At 43.4% G+C, this 22,216-nt stretch overlaps 1 protein-coding gene across 1 annotated transcript in view; it reads right to left on the bottom strand.

Moving 5' to 3' along the window:
• RyR (Ryanodine receptor) overlaps positions 1-22,216 on the bottom strand; it is a 374,701-nt gene that overhangs the window by 36,784 nt on the left and 315,701 nt on the right. The window contains exons 73-75 of the mRNA XM_069314342.1: positions 13,146-13,265; positions 2,288-2,476; positions 1,497-1,616 (exon numbers count right to left, since the gene is read on the bottom strand). Coding sequence (XP_069170443.1) covers positions 1,497-1,616; positions 2,288-2,476; positions 13,146-13,265 — 429 coding nt within the window. The remainder of the gene's footprint in view (positions 1-1,496; positions 1,617-2,287; positions 2,477-13,145; positions 13,266-22,216) is intronic.

The raw sequence follows: 22,216 nt of genomic DNA on the forward strand, positions 1-22,216 counted from the left end.
TACACCAATGATCTGGTAACACTGTGACAACATCTGGGGCCCCTCTACAACAGTGACCTGGTAACACTGTGACAACATCTGGGGCCCCTCTACAACAGTGACCTGGTAACACTGTGACAACATCTGGGGCTCCTCTACAACAGTGACCTGGTAACACAGTGACAACATCTGGGCCCCTCTACAACAGTGATCTGGTAACACTGTGACAACATCTGGGGCCCCTCTACAACAGTGACAACATCTGGGCCCCTCTACAACAGTGACAACATCTGGGGCCCCTCTACAACAGTGACAACATCTGGGCCCCTCTACAACAGTGACAACATCTGGGGCCCCTCTACAACAGTGGCCTGGTAACAGTGACAACATCTGGGCCCCTCTACAACAGTGGCCTGGTAACAGTGACATCTGGGCCCCTCTACAACAGTGGCCTGGTAACAGTGACAACATCTGGGGCCCCTCTACAACAGTGACAACTTCTGGGCCCCTCTACAACAGTGACAACATCTGGGCCCCTCTACAACAGTGGCCTGGTAACAGTGACAACATCTGGGGCCCCTCTACAACAGTGACAACATCTGGGGCCCCTCTACAACAGTGACAACATCTGGGCCCCTCTACAACAGTGGCCTGGTAACAGTGACAACATCTGGGCCCCTCTGCAACAGTGACAACATCTGGGGCCCCTCTACAACAGTGACAACATCTGGGGCCCCTCTACAACAGTGACAACATCTGGGCCCCTCTACAACAGTGGCCTGGTAACAGTGACAACATCTGGGGCCCCTCTACAACAGTGACAACATCTGGGGCCCCTCTACAACAGTGACAACATCTGGGCCCCTCTACAACAGTGGCCTGGTAACAGTGACAACATCTGGGCCCCTCTACAACAGTGGCAACATCTGGGGCCCCTCTACAACAGTGACAACATCTGGGGCCCCTCTACAACAGTGACAACATCTGGGGCCCCTCTACAACAGTGACAACATCTGGGGCCCCTCTACAACAGTGACAACATCTGGGGCCCCTCTACAACAGTGACAACATCTGGGGCCCCTCTACAACAGTGACCGGGCGAGCTGGCTATAAATTAGCAGCGAGACTCTTGGTGGTCTATTTACGGCTAAATATCGGTCGGCGAGAGCTTTGTGTATAGATGAAATAACCTTCTGTGGGCCATTTTGGGCTGGAGAGGTAAATATCCAGGGTCTCCCATGCCCAAGTAATGGCTCGGTGTGGGCATTTGTATACGTCCCATTTACTGTGGAGAGTAACTCTCGAGTAACTCGAACTGTCTTATAGTTCGTGTTTGGTGATGTCTCCGCGAGCATTATATGGTGGTATAACCTTCAGGTAAATATTAAATACTTTACTATGCAGCGGAGAATTATATACATGGCAATAAATTATTTATACGATGAAGAACGTGTTTTCTCACAAAGCAAACATGATGAAAATGTTTGAGCATAGCAGTAGGAGAGCATTATACGCACCTTGAGATTGTAGTAGGCGAGGAGCATGCAGAGAGCAACGATGCTGTGGGTGACGGAGAAGAGACGGATGACGTGTTCCAGGTAGAAGTACCGGTCATCCATGTGGATCCACTCCTCAACCTCAAGGAACAAAAATTTCGTATGAAACTGTTAGTTTACTCATAATAAATAATACAAACTTGCCTTTACATTAGCTTAGACAGTCACTGGAATGGAGCCATTGAAAAGGGTAGTTTAGTAGTTTAGTCAACCAACACAGTGAAGCAAACACAGATTAACCTGAATGATACCAATATAAAAACACAAACAATATGACATTTTGCGTCTCCTTAATTTTGATTGGCCAGCAACAAGCAATATAGACATGGCAAAATCAGATAATTTTCAATGCAGACATTTCACTACTTATAAATTATAAAATGTTTATAGGTAAATTTAGGTCTGTATTTTTAATGTAACTACTTTACCTAAAAAATCTTATCTATAATAATGCTGCAGAATAAATTTAATATCTCAATAAATGTAGTCCTAATTGTCTTCTCAAAGCTTGTGAATCTTTGTTTACATGTGGGCAGATTAGTCAAACATTTTATTAAAGAAACTGCTTCAGATAGATGAATATGAATTTAGCAACAGTAATCAAGCTGTCTATAAATACCTTGTATTTGTGGTAATTTATATCAAATGACATTTACACAGTGTAAATATTTGGATTAAGTTAAAGCTTAAGGATTGTCAGTATTGAGCCAAACCTTTGAGCACTAACTACTAACATAGAGTACAACACTAACCTCCTCCTCATCTTCGTCGTCGTCATCGTCATCACCTAAGGTAAAGTTGCCAGAGCCGAGTTCGTCTCCGTCAGCGTCGCCGAGGACGGCGGCGTCCCCGGAGCCCAGCAGGTCGCCCGAGCCAAAGGCGAAAGGATTGTTCACCGCCACAGCTTCCTCTTCCTCCTCCACACCTCCCAGGGCTGACGCCTGAGTAACCAACGTATCAAAAATTATATCTATAACTTATGATTTTTAAATCGCAAGCAATTCAGTATTAAAGTTCTATACAGTGAAAAAGTACAATTTAATGCCCTTCCAGATCCAACCCTTCACTCTATCAAACCCCCCATACATTACGTCCTCCTTTGATGGAGTGATAGACGGCCGACACACCTTAATAAAAACATATACAGCTACGTAAAAACGTATACAGCTCATAGTGCCTGGTTTAGGAGCTAGTTATACCATTGGTCTCACTAATGCTGGCTGGCAACCTGTTCTTGCCAACTATTCTCTCATCCCGTTGAGAATCCTTCCTGACTCTGAACATCTTCAGCTAACTTGGTTCTGACTTGGTCTGAGAGCATTAAGTTCGTGCTCATATCATCCCTGATAATACACATATCCATTAAAAGACATATTAATGTTTTCTTTCGCCATGTGGTTCTTGAGGACATGTAGACCCTGCCTCTCCTAGTATGGGAGGTCCCAACATCAGCAGTCATGTAGACCCTGCCTCTCCTAGTATGGGAGGTCCCAACATCAGCAGTCACACTTGTGATTCTGTGGTGGGTCTTCACAACCTGTCTCCACTTTGTTAGGCATTGACCAGAATTGGACGCTATGGTTCAAGTGGGGCCCCATCAAGGCTCCATCAAGGCCCCATCAAGGCCCCGTCAAGGTCCCGTCAAGGCCCCGTCAAGGCCACATCAAGGTCCCGTCAAGGCCCCATCAAGGTCCCGTCAAGGCCCCGTCAAGGCTCCATCAAGACACAGTCAAGGCTCCATCAAGACACAATCAAGGCCCCATCAAGGCCCCCATCAAGGTCCCGTCAAGGCCCCATCAAGGCCCCATCAAGGCCCCATCAAGGCCCCATCAAGGCCCCATCAAGGCCTCACACCCATGGCCTCATCATGGATGATGTTCGTGCATGTATTGCTGTTTCTACTATTTATAAACCTTCAGGTATTATATTTGCTTTATTGCACACAAAGAGGCACTGCTGCTTGGGTCTTGGGTTACTGGCAGTCACCACCTTCCCTACCCTTCATCACCTTCCCTGCCCTTCATCACCTTCCCTGCCCTTCACCACCTTCCCTGCCCTTCACCACCTTCCCTGCCCTTCACCACCTTCCCTACCCTTCACCACCTTCCCTACCCTTCATCACCTTCCCTGCCCTTCACCACCTTCCCTGCCCTTCACCACCTTCCCTGCCCTTCACCATCTTCCCTACCCTTCATCACCTTCCCAACCCTTCACCACCTTCCCTACCTTTCACCACCTTCCCTACCTTTCACCAACATCCCTACCTTTCACCACCTTCCCTACCCTTCACCACCTTCCCTACCTTTCACCAACATCCCTACCTTTCACCACCTTCACTGCCCTTCACCACCTTTCACCACTTTCCCTGCCCTTCACCACCTTCCCTACCTTTCACCACATTCCTACCATTCACCACCTTCCCTACCCTTCACCACCTTCCCTACCCTTCACCCCTTCCCTACCCTTCACCACCTTCCCTACCCTTCACCACCTTGCCTACCTTTCACCACCTTCCCTTCCCTTCACCACCTTCCCAACTTTCACCACATTCCCTACCATTCACCACCTTCCCTACCTTTCACCAACATCCCTACCCTTCATCAACTTCCTTACCCGGGAGGGTAGAGAGGGAGAAGGGAGGGATTAGGAGGGTGGGGGAGAATGGAGGGCTTTGAGGGGTGGGGAGAACGGAGGGGCTTGGGGGTGGGGGAGAAGGGAGAGTTTGGGAGGGTGGGGGGTGAAGGGAGGCCCTGGGGAGGGTGCCCTAGGTGGGCACATAATGGAGGCCTGGCAGGGGTTGGGGCAGGTAGGATGTCTATTGGGTGGAAGGTGGGGGTGGTGCTCCTCTCCCTGTGGCTGTTGAACTGCTTGTGGAGGGTTCCTCACTCCCCCTCTTGGATTGTAAGTTTCAGGTTTGTTGATCCCTGATTTCTTTCTTTCTCCCTGCGCTCTCTTCTCACGTCTGCTGCCCTCATTCTCTTGTCCCTTGTCATATCCCTCTGCAGGAATACTTTTTGAACTTCAGTACATTTGCTAGTTCGGTCTTCCTGGCTAACACGTCCTCTTTTGTATTCTTGCTCATGAATACCACCTTTATCAATTGGTCTCTGTCCTTGTTGAACTGTCCAAGCCTGAAAACCTTTTCGATATTCTGGTCAGCCCTCTCCATCTTTACCTCTTTAAGGATCTCGGTAACTGCGTTTTTGTCCTTGTCTCTCCACTCTGCTGGGCTGGTCCCTGTTTGCTTCTAAATGCCTGCTAATACTACTGCTCTTTTTCTCTCTATCAGCTAGCTAGTACATCTAGCTGTGGTGCTCCACTTGTGACATTCCTCCAATCTGATACATTGCCTCTGATTACAGCCCTCAATTTTCTATGAGTTAGGAAATTTTTCATCCATGTTAGAAGCTTACCTGTCACCCCTCCAATATGTTCCAGTTTCCAAAACAACCTCTTATGTGGAATTCTGTTAGAAGCCTTTTTCAGGTCTAGATAGATGCAGTCAATCCAACCATCTCTTTCCTGTAACATCTTTGTGGCTAGATCATAGAAACTGAGTAAATTCGTTACACAGGATCTTCCAGATCGAAAACCATACTGCCTGTCTGATATTATATCGTTTTTCTCAAGGTGTTCTACCCATTTAGTTTTAATTATTTTTTCCAATATTTTGACTATTACACTTGTCAATGATACAGGTGTATAATTGATGGGGGTCTTCCCTGCTGCCACTTTTATAGATTAGAACTATGTTACCCTGTTTTCACACATCAGCTACAACTCCTGTACACAGGGATGCCTGAAAAATCAGTAGAAGTGGAATGCTGAGCTCAGGTGCACATTCTCTCAGAACCCATGGTGAAACTTCATCTGGACCAACAGCTTTGTTCTTAGCTCCTTGAGCATTTTTTCCACTTCGTCTCTAGACACCTCTATGTGCTTTATGTTGTTCTCTGGAATTCTTATTGTGTCTTCTTCCATGATGATTTCATTTTATACAAACACACTTAGGAACTTTTCGTTTAATTTAGGTTGCGTCTTTGCCTTGCTTGCTATATCATTTTCTTATTGACCTTCTGCCTCTTTTCTGGCCCTGATGGATTCATTCCTGCCCCTTTGGTATCTTTCTCTACTCTCAAGTGTCCTGTTATTTCTATAGTTTCTCGACGCCCTTTTACTTAGTTGCTTTGCTAGCTTACATATCTGATTAAACCATAGGTTTCTCATCTGCATTTCGTTTTTTGTTTTTGGACTGGGACAAACTTGTCTGCTGCCTCCTTACACTTTTGCGTGATGTAGTCCATCATGACTTGGGCCGTATTTTTTCCGAGCTCTGTTTTCCTTGTTATATCTGTTAGGAATTTTCTGATCTCCTCATAGTTTCCCTTTCGGAATGCCAGCCCTTTGTTTTCAGTTCCCTTCCTTCAGATATTTCACTTTTCTTCGACGAGATACTCAAACGTCAGTACACTGTGATCACTCATTCCTACTGAGGCCTCGAAACCGATTTCCCTTATGTCGGAGTCGTTCAGGGTGAAGACTATATCGAGTCTCGCTGGTTCATCGTTGCCTCTCATTCTTGTGGGTTTTCTGACATGCTGGCTTAAGAAGTTTCTTGTCACCACCTCCAATAGTTTAGCTCTCCGTGTATCCTCACCTCTATGCAGTTCCTTGTTCTACCAGTCTATCTTTCCATAATTGAAGTCCCCCATGAGGAGCAGGTGGGATCTGTTTCTACAGGAAGCAGCAGCTGCCCTCTCAATTATAGTGTTAACTGCCATGTTGTTGTTATCATACTCTTGCCTGAGTCTTCTATCGTTTGGTTGAGGGTTATACATGTATATCACTGCTACCACTACTCTTGGCCCTCCCATTGTCATGGTGCCTGTTATGTAGTCTCTAAACCCTTCACAGCCCGGGATAACCATCTCCTTAAATCTCCATTCCTTTCTCATTTGTAGGGCCACTCCACCTTCCCCTCTTTCTTCCCTCTCTCTTTCCTTATTACTGTGTAGGCCTGGGAAACACCACATTTGTTATGATTCCTGAGAGTTTTGTTTCTGTGAGTCCAATTACATCCGGGTTCACCTCTTATGCTCTTTTCCTTAGTTCACTTGCCTTGCTTGTAATCTCATCTATATTCGAGTACATCACCATGAAACTGATTCTCTTCTGTCCTTCCTAGGTTTCTGTTGATTCTCCTGAAGTAGGGAAACAGGGAAGGTCCGGGCTTGAAGGGCTTAGGATGGGGGGACCTGGAGTATCTGGGAGTGTAAGGGAGCTGGGAGGATCTGGTATGGGGAGAGTGGTGAAGGAGGGAGGGCTTGGGGGGAGAAGGGAGGGCTTGGGGGGAGAAGGGAGGGCCTGGGGGAGAAGGGAGGGCTAGGGGCGGTGGGGTAGAAGGGGGTTGGGGGCTTGGGAGGGGGTTGGGAGGAGGAGGGGGGCTTGGGGAGGTGGGAAAGAAAGGAGGTCCTGGGGAGAGTGGGGGAGGGTGCCTTAGGTGGCCACTCAGTGAGGGCTGGCAGGGGTTGGGGCAGGCAGGACTTCTATTGGGTGGGAGGTGGCAGTGGTGCTCCTCTCACTGGGGCTGTTGAACTGCTTGTGGAGGGTTTCTCACTCCCCTCTCACCTATTTGTACTCACCTATTTGTACTTGCAGGTGTTAAGCTCTGGTTCTTTGGTCCTGCCTCTCAACCGTCAATCAACTGTTGTACAGATTCCTGAGCCTACTGGGCTCTATCATATCTACATTTGAAACTGTGTATGGAGTCAGCCTCCACCACATCACTGCCAAATGCATTTCACCTGTTAACTACTCTGACACTGAAAAAGTTCTTTCTAACGTCCCTGTGGCTCATTTGGGTACTCAGTTTCCACCTATGTCCCCTTGTTCTCGTACCACTCATGTTAAACAGTTTATCCATATCTACCCCTGTCAATTCCCCTGAGAATTTTGAAGCTAGTGATCATGTCTCTGCTTACTCTTCTGTCTTCCAGCGTCGTGAGGTGCATTTCCAGCAGCCTTTCCTCGTAATTCAGTCCTCTTAGTTCTGGGACTAGTCTAGTGGCATACCTCTGAACTTTTTCCAGCTTCGTCTTGTCTTTGACAAGGTACGGGCTCCATGCTTGGGCCGCATACTTCAGGATTGCGGCCACACACACACACGTACGTACGTACGTGTGTGTGTGTGTGTGTGTGTGTGTGTGTGTGTGTGTGTGTGTGTGTGTGTGTGTGTGTGTGTGTGTGTGTGTGTGTGTGTGTGTGTGTGTGTGTGTCTGACATATGTGGTATATAATGTTCTGAAAAATTCCTTACACAAGTTTCTAAAGGCCGTTCTTATGTTAGCCAACCTGGCATATGCCGCTGATGTTATCCTCCTGATATGAGATTCAGGGGACAGGTCTGGCGTGATATGAACCCCTAGGTCTTTCTCTCTCTCTGACTCTTGCAGGATTTCATCTCCCAAATGATACCTTGTATCTGGTCTCCTGTTCCCTACACCTTTCTTCATTACATTACATTTGCTTGGGTTAAACTCTAACCACCATTTGTTCGACCATTCCTGCAGATTGTCCAGGTCTTCTTGAAGCCTCAAGCTGTCCTCCTCTGTCTTAATCCTTCTCAGAATTCTCTAATCCCTAATCTGAATGTACCGGCACCTCCCCTCAGGTCTCGAACTTCATCAACTACCAGTCTTAACTCCAATCATTCCACAAGCAAAACTTCTGTGTATGTGTGTGTAATTAGCTAAGTGTAATTACCTAAGTGTAGTTACAGGATGAGAGCTACGCTCGTGGTGTCCCGTCTTCCCAGCACTCTTTGTCATATAACGCTTTGAAACTACTGACGGTCTTGGCCTCCACCACCTTCTCACCTAACTTGTTCCAACCGTCTACGACTCTGTTTGCGAAAGTGAATTTTCTTATATTTCTTCGGCATCTGTGTTTAGCTAGTTTAAATCTATGACCTCTTGTTCTTAAAGTTCCAGGTCTCAGGAAATCTTCCCTATCGATTTTATCAATTCCTGTTACTATTTTGTATGTAGTGATCATATCACCTCTTTTTCTTCTGTCTTCTAGTTTTGGCATATTTAATGCCTCTAACCTCTCCTCGTAGCTCTTGCCCTTCAGTTCTGCGAGCCACTTAGTAGCATGTCTTTGCACCTTTTCCAGTTTGTTGATGTGCTTCTTAAGATATGGGCACCACACATGGTGCATATGGGCACCTTAAGATATGGGCACCTTAAGATATGGGCACCACACATGGTGCATATGGGCACCTTAAGATATGGGCACCTTAAGATATGGGCACCACACAACCGCTGCATATTCTAGCTTTGGTCTAACAAAAGTCCTAAACAATTTATTTGGTATTTCACCATGCATGTATTTAAAAGCAATTCTGAAGTTAGAAAGTGTAGCATAGGCTCCTCGCACAACGTTCTTTATGTGGTCCTCAGGTGATAGTTTTCTATCTAGAACCACCCCTAGATCTCTTTCTTTATCAGAATTTTTTAAAGATTTCTCACATAATTTATAGGTTGTGTGGGGTCTATGTTCTCCTAATCCATATTCCATAACATGGCATTTATTCACATTAAATTCCATTTGCCAAGTGGTGCTCCATATACTTATATGGTCTATTCCAGGTCTGCTTGAAGGGCATCACAATCATCTAAGTTTCTTATCCTTTCTATTATCTTAGCAAACATGTTCATATAATTCTGTATTCCATCTGGTAGATCATTTATGTAGACAATGAACATCACTGGTGCAAGAACTGAACCCTGTGGTACTCCACTTGTGACATTTCTCCATTCCGATACATTGCCTCTGATTACTGCCCTCATTTTTCTATCAGTCAGAAAATTTGTCATACATGTTAGAAGCTTACCTGTCACCCCTCCAATATTTTCCAATTTCCAGAACAACCTCTTATGTGGAACTCTGTCGAAAGCCTTTTTTAGGTCCAGATAAATGCAGTCAATCCAACCATCTCTTTCCTGTAACATCTCTCTGGTTCGATCATAGAAACTGAGTAAATTCGATACACAGGATCTTCCAGATGGAAAACCATACTGTCTGTCTGATATTATATCATTTCTCTCCAGGTGTTCTACCCATTTAGTTTTTATTATTTTTTCCAATATTTTGACGATTACATTTGTCAACGATACGGGTCTATTGAGGGGTCTTCCCTGCTGCCACTTTTGTAGATTGGAACTATGTTAGCCTTTTTCCATGCATATGCTACAACTCCTGTACACAGGGATGTCTGAAAAATCAGGTGAAGTGGAATGCTGAGCTCAGGTGCACATTCTCTCAGAACCCATGGTGAAACTCAATCTGGACAAACTGCTTTGTTCTTACTTAGCTCCTTGAGCATATTTTCCACTTCGTCTGTAGACACCTCTATGTGCTCTATGTTGTTCTCTGGAATTCTTATTGTGTCTGGTTCTCTGAAGATTTAATTTTGTACAAACACACTTTGGAACTTTTCATTTAATGTTTCACACATTTCCTTATCATTTTCCGTGAATCTGTTTCCCATTTTCAACCTCTGGATATTATCCTTTACCTTGCAATTTGTTGTTTATGAATTTGTAGAATAGGCCTGGTTCTGTTTTACATTTATCTGCTATCCCTTTTCAAAATGTCTTTCTGCCTCTCTCCTTACTGCTGTATAGTTGTTTCTCACATCTTTGTATCGCTGGTATGTTTGAGGGTTTGGCCTCTTCCTATATTGATTCCATATTTGTGTCTTTTGGTCTCTGGCCCTCTCACAATTTCTGTTGAACCAATCCTGTTTTCTGGCTCTTCATCTTTGTTTAGGTATGAATGTTTGCGTGACTTCATCATATATTTTGCAAAATTTGGCATACATCTCATTTACTTCCCTGCCTAGCAACAAGTCTGTCCAATTACACTCATAAAAAATTTCCGAAGTTCCCCATAGTGTCCTCTTTTAAAATCAAGTTTATTAACTGTTTCAATGTCTCCATTTTCTTCTAGGTGATATTTTAAGGAATATTTAATGTCTAACAAGACATGATCACTCTTTCCCAAGGGAGGAAGGTACTGGATGTCAAATACCTCTTCTTCTTTCCTGGTGAATACTAGATCATGTACTGATGGTACATCTCCTTCCCTCATTCTTGTGGCCTGCTTGACGTGTTGATACAAGAATGTCTCCAGAATGAAGTTTACAAATCTACATGTCCAAAATTCCTTGGTTCTTGCTTCATAAGCCTCCCAGTCTATTGCTTTAAAGTTGAAGTCCCTCAGTATCAACAGTCGTGATTGATCTTTATCCACTTGTACTATAATTTCTCTCATGACCATTATGAGGCCCTCTCGTTTGTCATCCAGTTCTTCCTTTGTCCAAGTGTTGCTTGCTGGTGGGCTGTAGGCATTTACAATTATCAGTTTATCATCCTGATTCCAGACCTACAATGCCATTATGTCAACTTCTTGAGGATTTTTAAGTATTGACTCTCTTTCCTTTAGGTGTTCTTTCACCAGTACAGTGTTACGAATCTCACTAGGATTCTGCCATTACTCTTGATTCTCATATTACTTTATTGTCTTGTTCTTTAATATAGCATCCAGTTGTATGATATAAGATTTTGTATGTTATATATATATATATTATAGCATGCAGTAGTGTGCCTGAGTTACATTATATTGTGTGAGGCTTTTGGTGTTAATTTCTCATGTAGTTTCTCCGTGTGGGCGGTTGACCATATTTGGATATGGCCAGTGTGGGAACATTGTTGTCAATCGAGTGTTTATAGTTTACATTGAGTTATGCCCATATTTGGTTTCTGTATTATTGTATGGAATGTTGTACCAGTGTTTACTACTCTTTAGTTTAACAATGTTTTGAATATTAGTGCTGCTTTTTATTATTAGATTTTCCACAATGTTTGTGTTGACGGTTAGTTGATTTTTGGGTAGACGCTTGGCCTGCGGTCCAAGGCGTGGGGCAGAAGCGTGGCGGCTGCTGTCGTGAGGAGTCATGGTTTAAGTTAAGTCATTGGTCACTGTTATTTTAGCCCATATAAATGTTAATTATCTGGTTAGATGATATTGTATATATCTCTTTAATTAATCCATGTCTTAGTGATAGTGCTCATGTCTCAATAAGGAGGTTATTCTATGATTTGCATGCTGAAGAATATTTCTGGTTATTATTTATACATTTAAGTGTTATTACGTTTGTCCCCCTTAGCATAAATATATTGTTCTCCATTTTATGCAGTGATGTATATTTACCCCTAGACAGTTGTCGGCAAGGCCGATTTATTATTTTTCTTTATTGCACTGCGGGGAGAAGAACCTAGTTTAGTCTCAAGGGTGGTAACATACAGCCACTCCTTCCCCCTTCCGTGTTGTCCTGAAAACGTCTCCAAACTGAGTAGTCCCTTGGGAATACGACTTCATTTAAAATATTTCCTTCAAGTTTTATCTCTGATAATGCGACAATATCTGGGATCTTAAGTTAAATTATATCTTGCAACTTCCTTGTTTTTTTATCTACCTCCATCTATGTTTGTATATACAATTTTCAGGAACATGTTCCCTTTCACTTTGCTCTTTATTCCCCCTTCCACTAATGATTTTGTTGCCTTGTTTTTATGTACTATTTCACTAACTTTCCAGTCCCTGACACTTTGTAGAAAAAAGAATTTATGTCTTCTTCATTTCTAAGCTTCGTCTTCGTCCAAATCCCATTTAGACGTTTTGCTTCAATAAGGTTCATTTTCAGCTTTTCTCTGTCTTCCTTTGAGAGGTCTTGTTTTAGTGACCAAAGTTTGCCATCCTCATCACTCTGCAATTTCCTGGCATTTTTAAGCACTTCCATCATGTTTTTCACTCCATTAAACGTCACCCTTAAGGGGCGGTTCTTGTCTTTCTCATATTTTCCTATTCTTCTAAAATCACTGACATTTTCCTTTGAGCCTTCTCCTAAGCCTACTATTTTCTCTATGATTTTCATCTCTTCTGCTGCTCGGTCCATCTTAGATGGAATTTCCTTCTCTAAACATCCAAAAATTATTATGGACTTACTTCTGTCTGCAGTGTTTTGTACTAGTTTACTGTTGGTAACCAGTTCTTTCCTAATTGCTTGCCTAATTTCTGCTTCTTCTTGGTCATTTCTGGTTTTGACTTCCAAACACACTTCCTTGATTGTCTCTTTCTCTTTTACAACTTGTGCATACGTCTCTTTTATTTCTTATTTATACTTTTCTACTTCTTTATTAGCCTCCATCTGTGTCCTGTGTGTGTGTGTGTGTGTGTGTGTGTGTGTGTGTGTGTGTGTGTGTGTGTGTGTGTGTGTGTGTGTGTGTGTTTGTGTAATTACAAGCACAGTAAAATCCTTTGATGAACATAGTAAGTAAAAAGCTTTCACTTTTCCACACCATCATGTCTTGGATATCATCACACCAGTAAGACACGAATTGCTAATAAAAAGTTGACTCACCTTGAAGAATAGGATAAAGTTGGCCCACCTTAAAGAAGAGAAGAGAAGGATAAAGTTGACCCACCTTGGAGAAGAGAAGGATAAAGTTGACCCACCTTGAAGAAGAGAAGGATAAAGTAGACTCACCTTGAAGAAGAGAAGGATAAAGTTGATACAAAAGGCGAGGACGAGCGCGGCATACTTGAGGTTGTAAAAGTTCCTGGCCAGGAAGCTGACGGCCCGCTTGTTGTAGCTGCTCAGGTCCACCTGCACCACAACCATCACAACATTACTCTCACTACTCACACTATATTTAGTCTCAAGCTTAATTAAGTTAAAAATAAGAAATGGTGAGACATCTTTTTTTACATTGAGTCATACATCACTTAAAGTATCTAAAATATTGCATTCATTTATGTACTTACAGATGGAAACTTTAATGAATTAAACCTATAGGGACATTAACATTACTATTGTTACGTGAGCGATACAGACTGGTATCGTGCTTGAGTTTCACCTTACCATAAGGTCAACAATCCTCTGCAGGACTCCACAACTTGAAGGACTGGAGGGACTCACTGGGACTGGTGGGGTTGGAGGGGGTGCGGGGGTGGCATCTGGGGGGTGAGGCTGTGTAGGAGTTGGGGGGGAGGGGGTCAGTTGTGACGGGTCGATCTGTGACGGGTGAAGAAGTGACGGGTCGGGTTGTGATGGTATATGACAAAAAAGGTTTTGCCCATCGATAAAACTCTGTGATAATGCTGACTCAGCTAAGGGAAAATCAAGTGAGGTTTCTAATGTGGCAAACTGTGAATCAGTGTCTTTTGAAGAGGTTGGAAGGGAGAAAGTTAGTAATAGTTCTTGATCTCCATCCACAGTGTCGTGCTGTGACCCAGATGGAACTGCTTTTATTTCTGATGCGACTAATTGGGCTGTAGAAGCCTGTGGGTGGAAGGAGGAGGAGGTTGTGACGTGACGTGTGGCTAGTGAGGCAACAGGTTTACTGCTGTCGTGTGAAGATTGTGCAGCGTGAATGGATGTTAATGAATGAGGAGCAGCAGTGGTGACAGTAGTGCATGACTGAGATGATGAAGGCGGCGAATAACAGGTTAAAGAGCCCAGTGACGTCGCTGGAGTTGACTGAGAGTGGAAAATTGGAATAGAAAGTGAGGTGCTCTCGCTCTTTGCGAGCGTACATGGCGATGAGTCTCCTAAAACATTTGTTGATAGTAGCGCAGGGTGACTGCTATGTGACGAATGCTGCTGGGATATACTAGAAGGACCTGGTAGTGCAGATTCTATGCAATCTTTCAAACTAGTAGTTTGACATAGACTAATTGGTATTGATTTAGATGTCTTGAAGCCTGAGGAAATGATTGGACGGGATGGTACTGACGACGGTGACGTAGAATGTCTGGTCCTGGCGGCTGGTGGGAGTGTGGTAGGAGTGTGTTGAAGGCTGTGTAGTCTGTGGCATCTATATGTTGAAGGCAGGGAAGTCGCTGGGACTGAGCTAGATGAGAGAGACAATGATGATGCGAGGTGCAAGGACAGTGGACTAGCAACAGATGACTGTCCGTGAGGAGGCTGCATGTGATGAGAATGATGCTGGGCAAGAGAGAACTGATGACTGCGAGACTGTGTGACACTAACTACAGGCTCGTCACACAGTGAGGGCAGCGTGGCGCTCTTACTCACGCCTACCGACACGCCTCCCTGGCCGCTCTTGAACCTGAATGCACTAACAGAGGTGGAAGCACTTATGGGGCTAGTTGTGGAGATTGTGCTGTTCTCGGGTATAATGGGGTGCATAGAGCGGGAGCTACACATGGGATGAGAGTGAGTTGATGGGGTAGGGGGCGCGGAGGAGCTAGAGACAACATGCAGTGATGGGGTCGGAACATGTCCAGGGCTGAGGGGACTGGACTCCTGGTGAGCAGCGTGTAAACAAGAAGATATTGTGTTAAACTGGAGGTGTGTGATAAGAGAGGACTGGGTTACCGTGATGACAACCTGGCACAGTCCACCTCACACTCTGGCCTCACCACACTCACCCTTACCTTACACTCATTCAATATTACTGACAATAGTGAACACAAATTATATAGATTTATAAAAGTATTTGAGGAGGTAATTATCCTATGCATTAATCAACATTACTTCGCAAATACAAATTTTGTACCACTTTTTCCACAACTGAGCACCTCACTCAAGATTGTGAACACTGACCACATGATTCCATACTGTGGCCACAGATCCGTATACTGTGGCCACAGATCCGTATACTGTGGCCACAGCTCCGTACACTGTGGCCACAGCTCCGTATACTGTGGACACAGGTCCGTATACTGTGGCCACAGCTTCGTATACTGTGGACACAGGTCCGAATACTGTGGCCACAAGTCCATATACTGAGGCCACAGGTTTGTATACTGTGGCCATAAGTCCGTATACTGTGGTCACAGCTCTATATACTGTGGAAACAGGTCCGTACACTGTGGCCACAGCTCAGTACACTGTGGCCACAGCTCGGTATACTGTGGCCATAGCTCGGTATACTGTGGACACAGGTTCGTATACTGTGGCCACAGCTCCGTATACTGTGGCTACAGCTCTGTATACTGTGGCTACAGCTCCGTATACTGTGGCCACAGGTTTGTATACTGTGGCCATAAGTCCGTATACTGTGGTCACAGCTCTATATACTGTGGACACAGGTTCGTATACTGTGGCCACAGCTCCGTATACTGTGGCCACAGCTCCGTATACTGTGGCTACAGCTCCGTATACTGTGGACACAGCTCGGTATACTGTGGCCACAGGTCCGTATACTGTGGCCACAGGTTCGTATACTGTGGCCACAGCTCCGTATACTGTGGCCACAGCTCTGTATACTGTGGCCACAGCTCGGTATACTGTGGCCACAGGTCCGTTCACTGTGGCCACAGCTCTGTATACTGTGGACACAGGTTCGTATACTGTGGACACAGGTTCGTATACTGTGGCCACAGCTCCGTATACTGTGGCCACAGCTCCGTATACTGTGACCACAGCTCCGTATACTGTGACCACAGCTCCGTATACTGTGACCACAGCTCCGTACACTGTGGCCACAGCTCCGTATACTGTGGCCACAGCTCCGTATACTGTGGCCACAGCTCCGTATACTGTGGCCACAGCTCCGTACACTGTGGCCACAGCTTCGTACACTGTGACCACAGCTTCGTACACTGTGGCCACAGCTCCGTATACTGTGGCCACAGCTCCGTATACTGTGGCCACAGCTCCGTACACTGTGACCACAGCTTCGTACACTGTGGCCACAGCTCCGTATACTGTGACCACAGCTCCGTACACTGTGGCCACAGCTCCGTATACTGTGGCCACAGCTCCGTATACTGTGACCACAGCTCCGTACACTGTGGCCACAGCTCCGTACACTGTGGCCACAGCTTCGTACACTGTCGCCACAGCTCTGTATACTGTGGCCACAGCTCCGTACACTGTGGCCACAGCTTCGTACACTGTCGCCACAGCTCCGTATACTGTGGCCACAGCTCTGTATACTGTGGCCACAGCTCCGTATACTGTGGCCACAGCTTCGTACACTGTCGCCACAGCTCCGTATACTGTGACCACAGCTCCGTACACTGTGGCCACAGCTCCGTACACTGTGGCCACAGCTTCGTACACTGTGGCCACAGCTCCGTATACTGTGGCCACAGCTCCGTATACTGTGGACACAGGTCCACATATGTCAATCCCTGTGCTGTGTACTCTACACTCAGGGTTACATATAATGACTACAATGGCTCTGGGTCCAGACAACAGGTGAAATGTTAGCAAATCCACCAGGGCTGTGAGGCGAGTCCAATTACATCCGGGTTCATTTCTTGTGCAATTTCCCTTAGTTCACTTGTCTTGCATGTAATCTCATCTATATTCGAGTACATCACCATGAGTCAGTTACGATTCTCTTCTGATCACGAACCTGCGACCCCGGCAGTACCAGTCGCACACTCTACCACTGGACCACAGTGACGTTATATCATACAATAGGATTTCTATATATATTCTGATATGTGTCACGTTCGTGTGAACTGTCGGAAAATCCGACACCATTTAATAATCATACAGATAATAGCTGTATTGTATAAACAAGTTACTCATAGAAAACGTAACTTGTAGTGGAATTTCCGTCTAAAGAAAACGGGATATCATCACCACATACCATTATAAATTCACCAGCTATTCTGGTGGGAATTATTCTTAAATACATTAGTCTTTGGACTTTACCATTATAAAAACATCTCATATAAATTAACTTAATTATCAATATTAAAGTAGAGTAAATGTGACCCTTCTATCACTTATTGACATCTGGACAATGTAGGCCAGGCGTCAGTGGGGAAGGAGGGCAGCCATTGTTATTGTCACCTCCGAGACGCGTGGAGCAAATTTGGCTCCTATCATATCTGGACAATGTCGGCCAGTAGCGTCAATAGTATGGAGTGTTAGACATAGCCATTGTTGATACTGAGACCAGAGGCTCACGGGAGCAAATACGGCTCCTGTTAATTTTACTTGGACGTAGTGTTATGGAAACCAAAGGTGTACCATCTTCAACACGCTGTCAACAAATCAAGTTAAGTGTTCTTTCCGAAACCCGTATATCTATCATTAGTGGCCATTAATGTCATTGGGTAGGGTGACCGGGTTAGAACGCGAGGCAGCCTCAAACTAAAGGTAATTAAGCCAGGTCTTCATGTTCCATGTATAGTGTTTTCTCTGATATAGCTTGTCATATATAGAACCTGGCTTCACAGTTAGCGCCCTTTTGACAGGTCAAGACGAGGAAGCATATGCTTTGTGCATCAGTTACCTGGGTGATGGAAGCTACCTCAAAGAGGATAATTTGGTGTCTACACCCTAGTTATACCTAGTGGACTAGCCTGCTGTACTATAAGATAAGGAACCTTTTCAATGTATGTAGTTAATACTGTAGTTTGATTGGCAGCATATATATAAATTAAATTAATATAAACCCCCCTAATGTGTAGAGGATCGATTTGTGAGATTATGAGATTATTGCAGAAATACAGTCCACTTATCATTATACAAATTGCTATCGAAGTATATAAATTAATATAAATCTCACAGGCCGGTTCCCACATTATTTGGACCTTCGGAACCGGAATATTCGGTCCTATGAACCCACATTTGGTCATCTTAGTACTGGATGAACCAGTTAACCAGTGGATTCATTAAATATACTAGTGCAGTGTGATTTAAACAAAGACAGCAGTCAATGACGGCGGCGTTGACTCGTGCGAGTTCACGAGCCCCGCTCAGTTCAGATCAGCCTTAGTCAGCGGTTTCATGTACACCCACAGATTTGGTGGCGTGTTATTCTGTGAAATGACAGCGCTAATATAGAAGCCAGCCAAATTAGTGACTGTGTCGCGAGATTGTTCACGGATTTCGTGGTGTTAAATTTCGCGAGAGATTTTCTACGAATTTTGTGGACTTTATTTCGCGAGGTCACTAATAATATTTAATACTTCTAGATAATATTAGAAGTTTCATAGAGGCTAATTAAGAGGCTATTATCAATAATTGTGTATATTATTTCTCCAAAATAGAGAATTATTTAATATATATTGCACTAGTGATCACAGTATAATATTTACTAATTGCCAACCCACAACAGGGTAGGATATTTATCATTGACTAGTTGAACTATTATTGTTCATCCTAGTCCCATTATTACCATAGTCAGTTGTACTATATTTAACAACCTACACCATTAATGAATGGTCCAGACCCTATTTTGGGTGTAATTTTTATCAACTCGAGTTGAGTTGTGTATATATAATAATTTACTTATGATCATTACACCTTTGAGTGATTAATTAGTGTCTCTACCATCCTAGGGTGATATAGAAGAGCTAACCTAAAGGTACTTCCAGTGACACTGGTTTATCACTCAAATCATTAGTGTGTATGATTGTATATATATAATGTGTATTAATTTTAAGTGCTAACCTCTAGTAGAGGTAGGATTATTGCCTAGTGAGTGCAGAATTTGACCCTAGGCTACCATCAGTGCTTGTTCAGTATTATGAGCAGCCCAAGTACAAGCCCCACAAGGCTTCACCAACGAGCCAGTATGGATAATGCAGGGAGAATGAAAAGAACCCTTACAGGTCTTAAAGGCCACTTAACAAGACAGATCAAGAAATGTGAAGATTTGTCACAACAATCTCAAGTTGATTATGCTGACCTGGAAAGCTATTATCAAGCAGCTGCAGGTAAATTTGAGCAAATCAAATGCCAAATAGCTCTCCTTGTGGGGACAGATTACTACCATCAATTCATCGGTAGCCCTACTAAATATCAGGGTATAACCATGTTAAACTCTGCAGGAGGTAAATTACTCTCAGGCCCAGTATCAAGCCTGAGGAGACCTATGCCTGCAGATAAACAATACCAATAGAAATCTAAATTTGTCAGCTGATTATATTTCTCCAGTAGCATTATACTAAGGAGATTACAGCTGACTATAGTAACAGAGGTTGATGTTAGTATCATCATTTAAAGCTGAAGATGAGTTCATGAGGCCTCAGTGGCAAATCTGTGAACAGTAGCCTAAAACAGCTACAAGTCACTGCGACCAATGTCACTGAACCCACTGCAGTCTCAGAACCATACTTTACTTTAATGATGAGCTATTCAATCTTCTGAATCAATTAACTAAATTAAACCCCAATAAATCTGATGACTGATTTGATACATTTATTATTTAATCAAGATGTATTCCATGGGCTTCAGTGTTTATATATCAGTGACCAGTTACCTGAACAAACTTCAAGTTATATCTAATGTCACTGATCTCACTGCAGTCCCTGAATCATACTTGACTGTAGTACTTGATCACATTCAGTCTTCTGGGTTAAATAATATGCAATTAGGCTTGAATATTAGCCTTTCAAGAGTTAACAGGGAAATGAAATCGCATTAGACTTCTAACCCCTGCAAATCTAGTACGGGATATCCGTCCTGTACGAACAGACGCACAAATGTGTGATTACTAACTACTAACATCAAATTAATCTAATAATTCGAAGGAGGAGTATCGGTGTTCGTCTGTTCTAAAGAGGACTTCGACCCGTGAGCAGCCCCCTGGGGAATTACGTCGGAAAATCCGACACCATTTAATAATCATACAGATAATAGCTGTATTGTATAAACAAGTTACTCATAGAAAACGTAACTTGTAGTGGAATTACCGTCTAAAGAAAACGGGATATCATCACCACATACCATTATAAATTTACCAGCTATTCTGGTGGGAATTATTCTTAAATACATTAGTCTTTGGACTTTACCATTATAAAAACATCTCATATAAATTAACTTAATTATCAATATTAAAGTAGAGTAAATGTGACCCTTCTATCACTTACTGACATCTGGACAATGTAGGCCAGGCGTCAGTGGGGAAGGAGGGCAGCCATTGTTATTGTCACCTCCGAGACGCGTGGAGCAAATTTGGCTCCAATCATATCTGGACAATGTCGGCCAGTAGCGTCAATAGTATGGAGTGTTAGACATAGCCATTGTTGATACTGAGACCAGAGGCTCACGGGAGCAAATACGGCTCCTGTTAATTTTACTTGGACGTAGTGTTATGGAAACCAAAGGTGTACCATCTTCAACACGCTGTCAACAAATCAAGTTAAGTGTTCTTTCCGAAACCCGTATATCTATCATTAGTGGCCATTAATGTCATTGGGTAGGGTGACCGGGTTAGAACGCTAGGCAGCCTCAAACTAAAGGTAATTAAGCCAGGTCTTCATGTTCCATGTATAGTGTTTTCTCTGATATAGCTTGTCATATATAGAACCTGGCTTCACAGTTAGCGCCCTTTTGACAGGTCAAGACGAGGAAGCATATGCTTTGTGCATCAGTTACCTGGGTGATGGAAGCTACCTCAAAGAGGATAATTTGGTGTCTACACCCTAGTTATACCTGGTGGACTAACCTGCTGTACTATAAGATAAGGAACCTTTTCAATGTATGTAGTTAATACTGTAGTTTGATTGGCTGCATATATATAAATTAAATTAATATAAACCCCCCCTAATGTGTAGAGGATCGATTTGTGAGATTATTGCAGAAATACAGTCCACTTATCATTATACAAATTGCTATCGAAGTATATAAATTAATATAAATCTCACAGGTCGGTTCCCACATGAACTGTGTGTAGGTGAAATACTGTGGCCACGGGCGATCTTTCCCTAAACTCAGGCTTGCATACTTTCAGCTTTACACTGAAAAAGTCTTGCCCTGTGGATGAGTCGTATGATCTTAAGGAAAACACCCTAATCATAGGAGTTAATACTCTAGTATCAGGGCTACACCACGGACGCTATAGCCATGATGGCAGACTTCACTTGCGGGATGATACGTGAGGCTCAGTTACTCTATAATCACAATCCTCGAAAAATTACTCACTTATAAATCTATTGTGGCCATTTTTTTGTTAAACTTTAGTATGAATACAACTAAATATGGACTCATGTGTTTTTTCTAAATGTAAGTTAAAAAATGGCAAATTCGTCCGTGTTCTAATTGAAAAATGTAAATATCAAACTATCACTATACTAATCAATGTCCTGATCACTGTCCTTATCAATGTCCTGATCAATGTCAGGACAGGATACTTTGTGCATTGGGGATTTTGACGTCAAAATGCTATACAGTATTGGAAAGGACACGATAGTACACGGGTTGTTGGAAATTTCCAACACAAATAAACTGCTATTGTATTATAATAAATCATTATTATATACTAACTACAGTAGTCACTAAATTTACTAACAGTAGTGTCAACATGAACTAACCATCTGCGTATTAATGCTAGAATTCTCATGAAATAGAGCAGCAATATTGTGTCAGATAATGCCTAGTTAGACACATTTATTACCAATGGGTTAGAGAATTGAATGTGGTTCTCTAAAATCATCAGTATTCCGGGTAATAATTACTTACGGATAATATAACTCCCAATAATCTCAAATCGAGAGTTATTAGTTAAATTGTTCTGTAGTAACATTTCCTTCAGTCACGCACGAATGTCATGGAGAGATAAAATCTTCTCCATTTCTCGTTTAACACCATAAAACGAGAATACGATAATATTTAAACCCCTA

This window comes from Procambarus clarkii, chromosome 78, assembly GCF_040958095.1.
Source record: "Procambarus clarkii isolate CNS0578487 chromosome 78, FALCON_Pclarkii_2.0, whole genome shotgun sequence".
Taxonomy (NCBI): domain Eukaryota; kingdom Metazoa; phylum Arthropoda; class Malacostraca; order Decapoda; family Cambaridae; genus Procambarus; species Procambarus clarkii.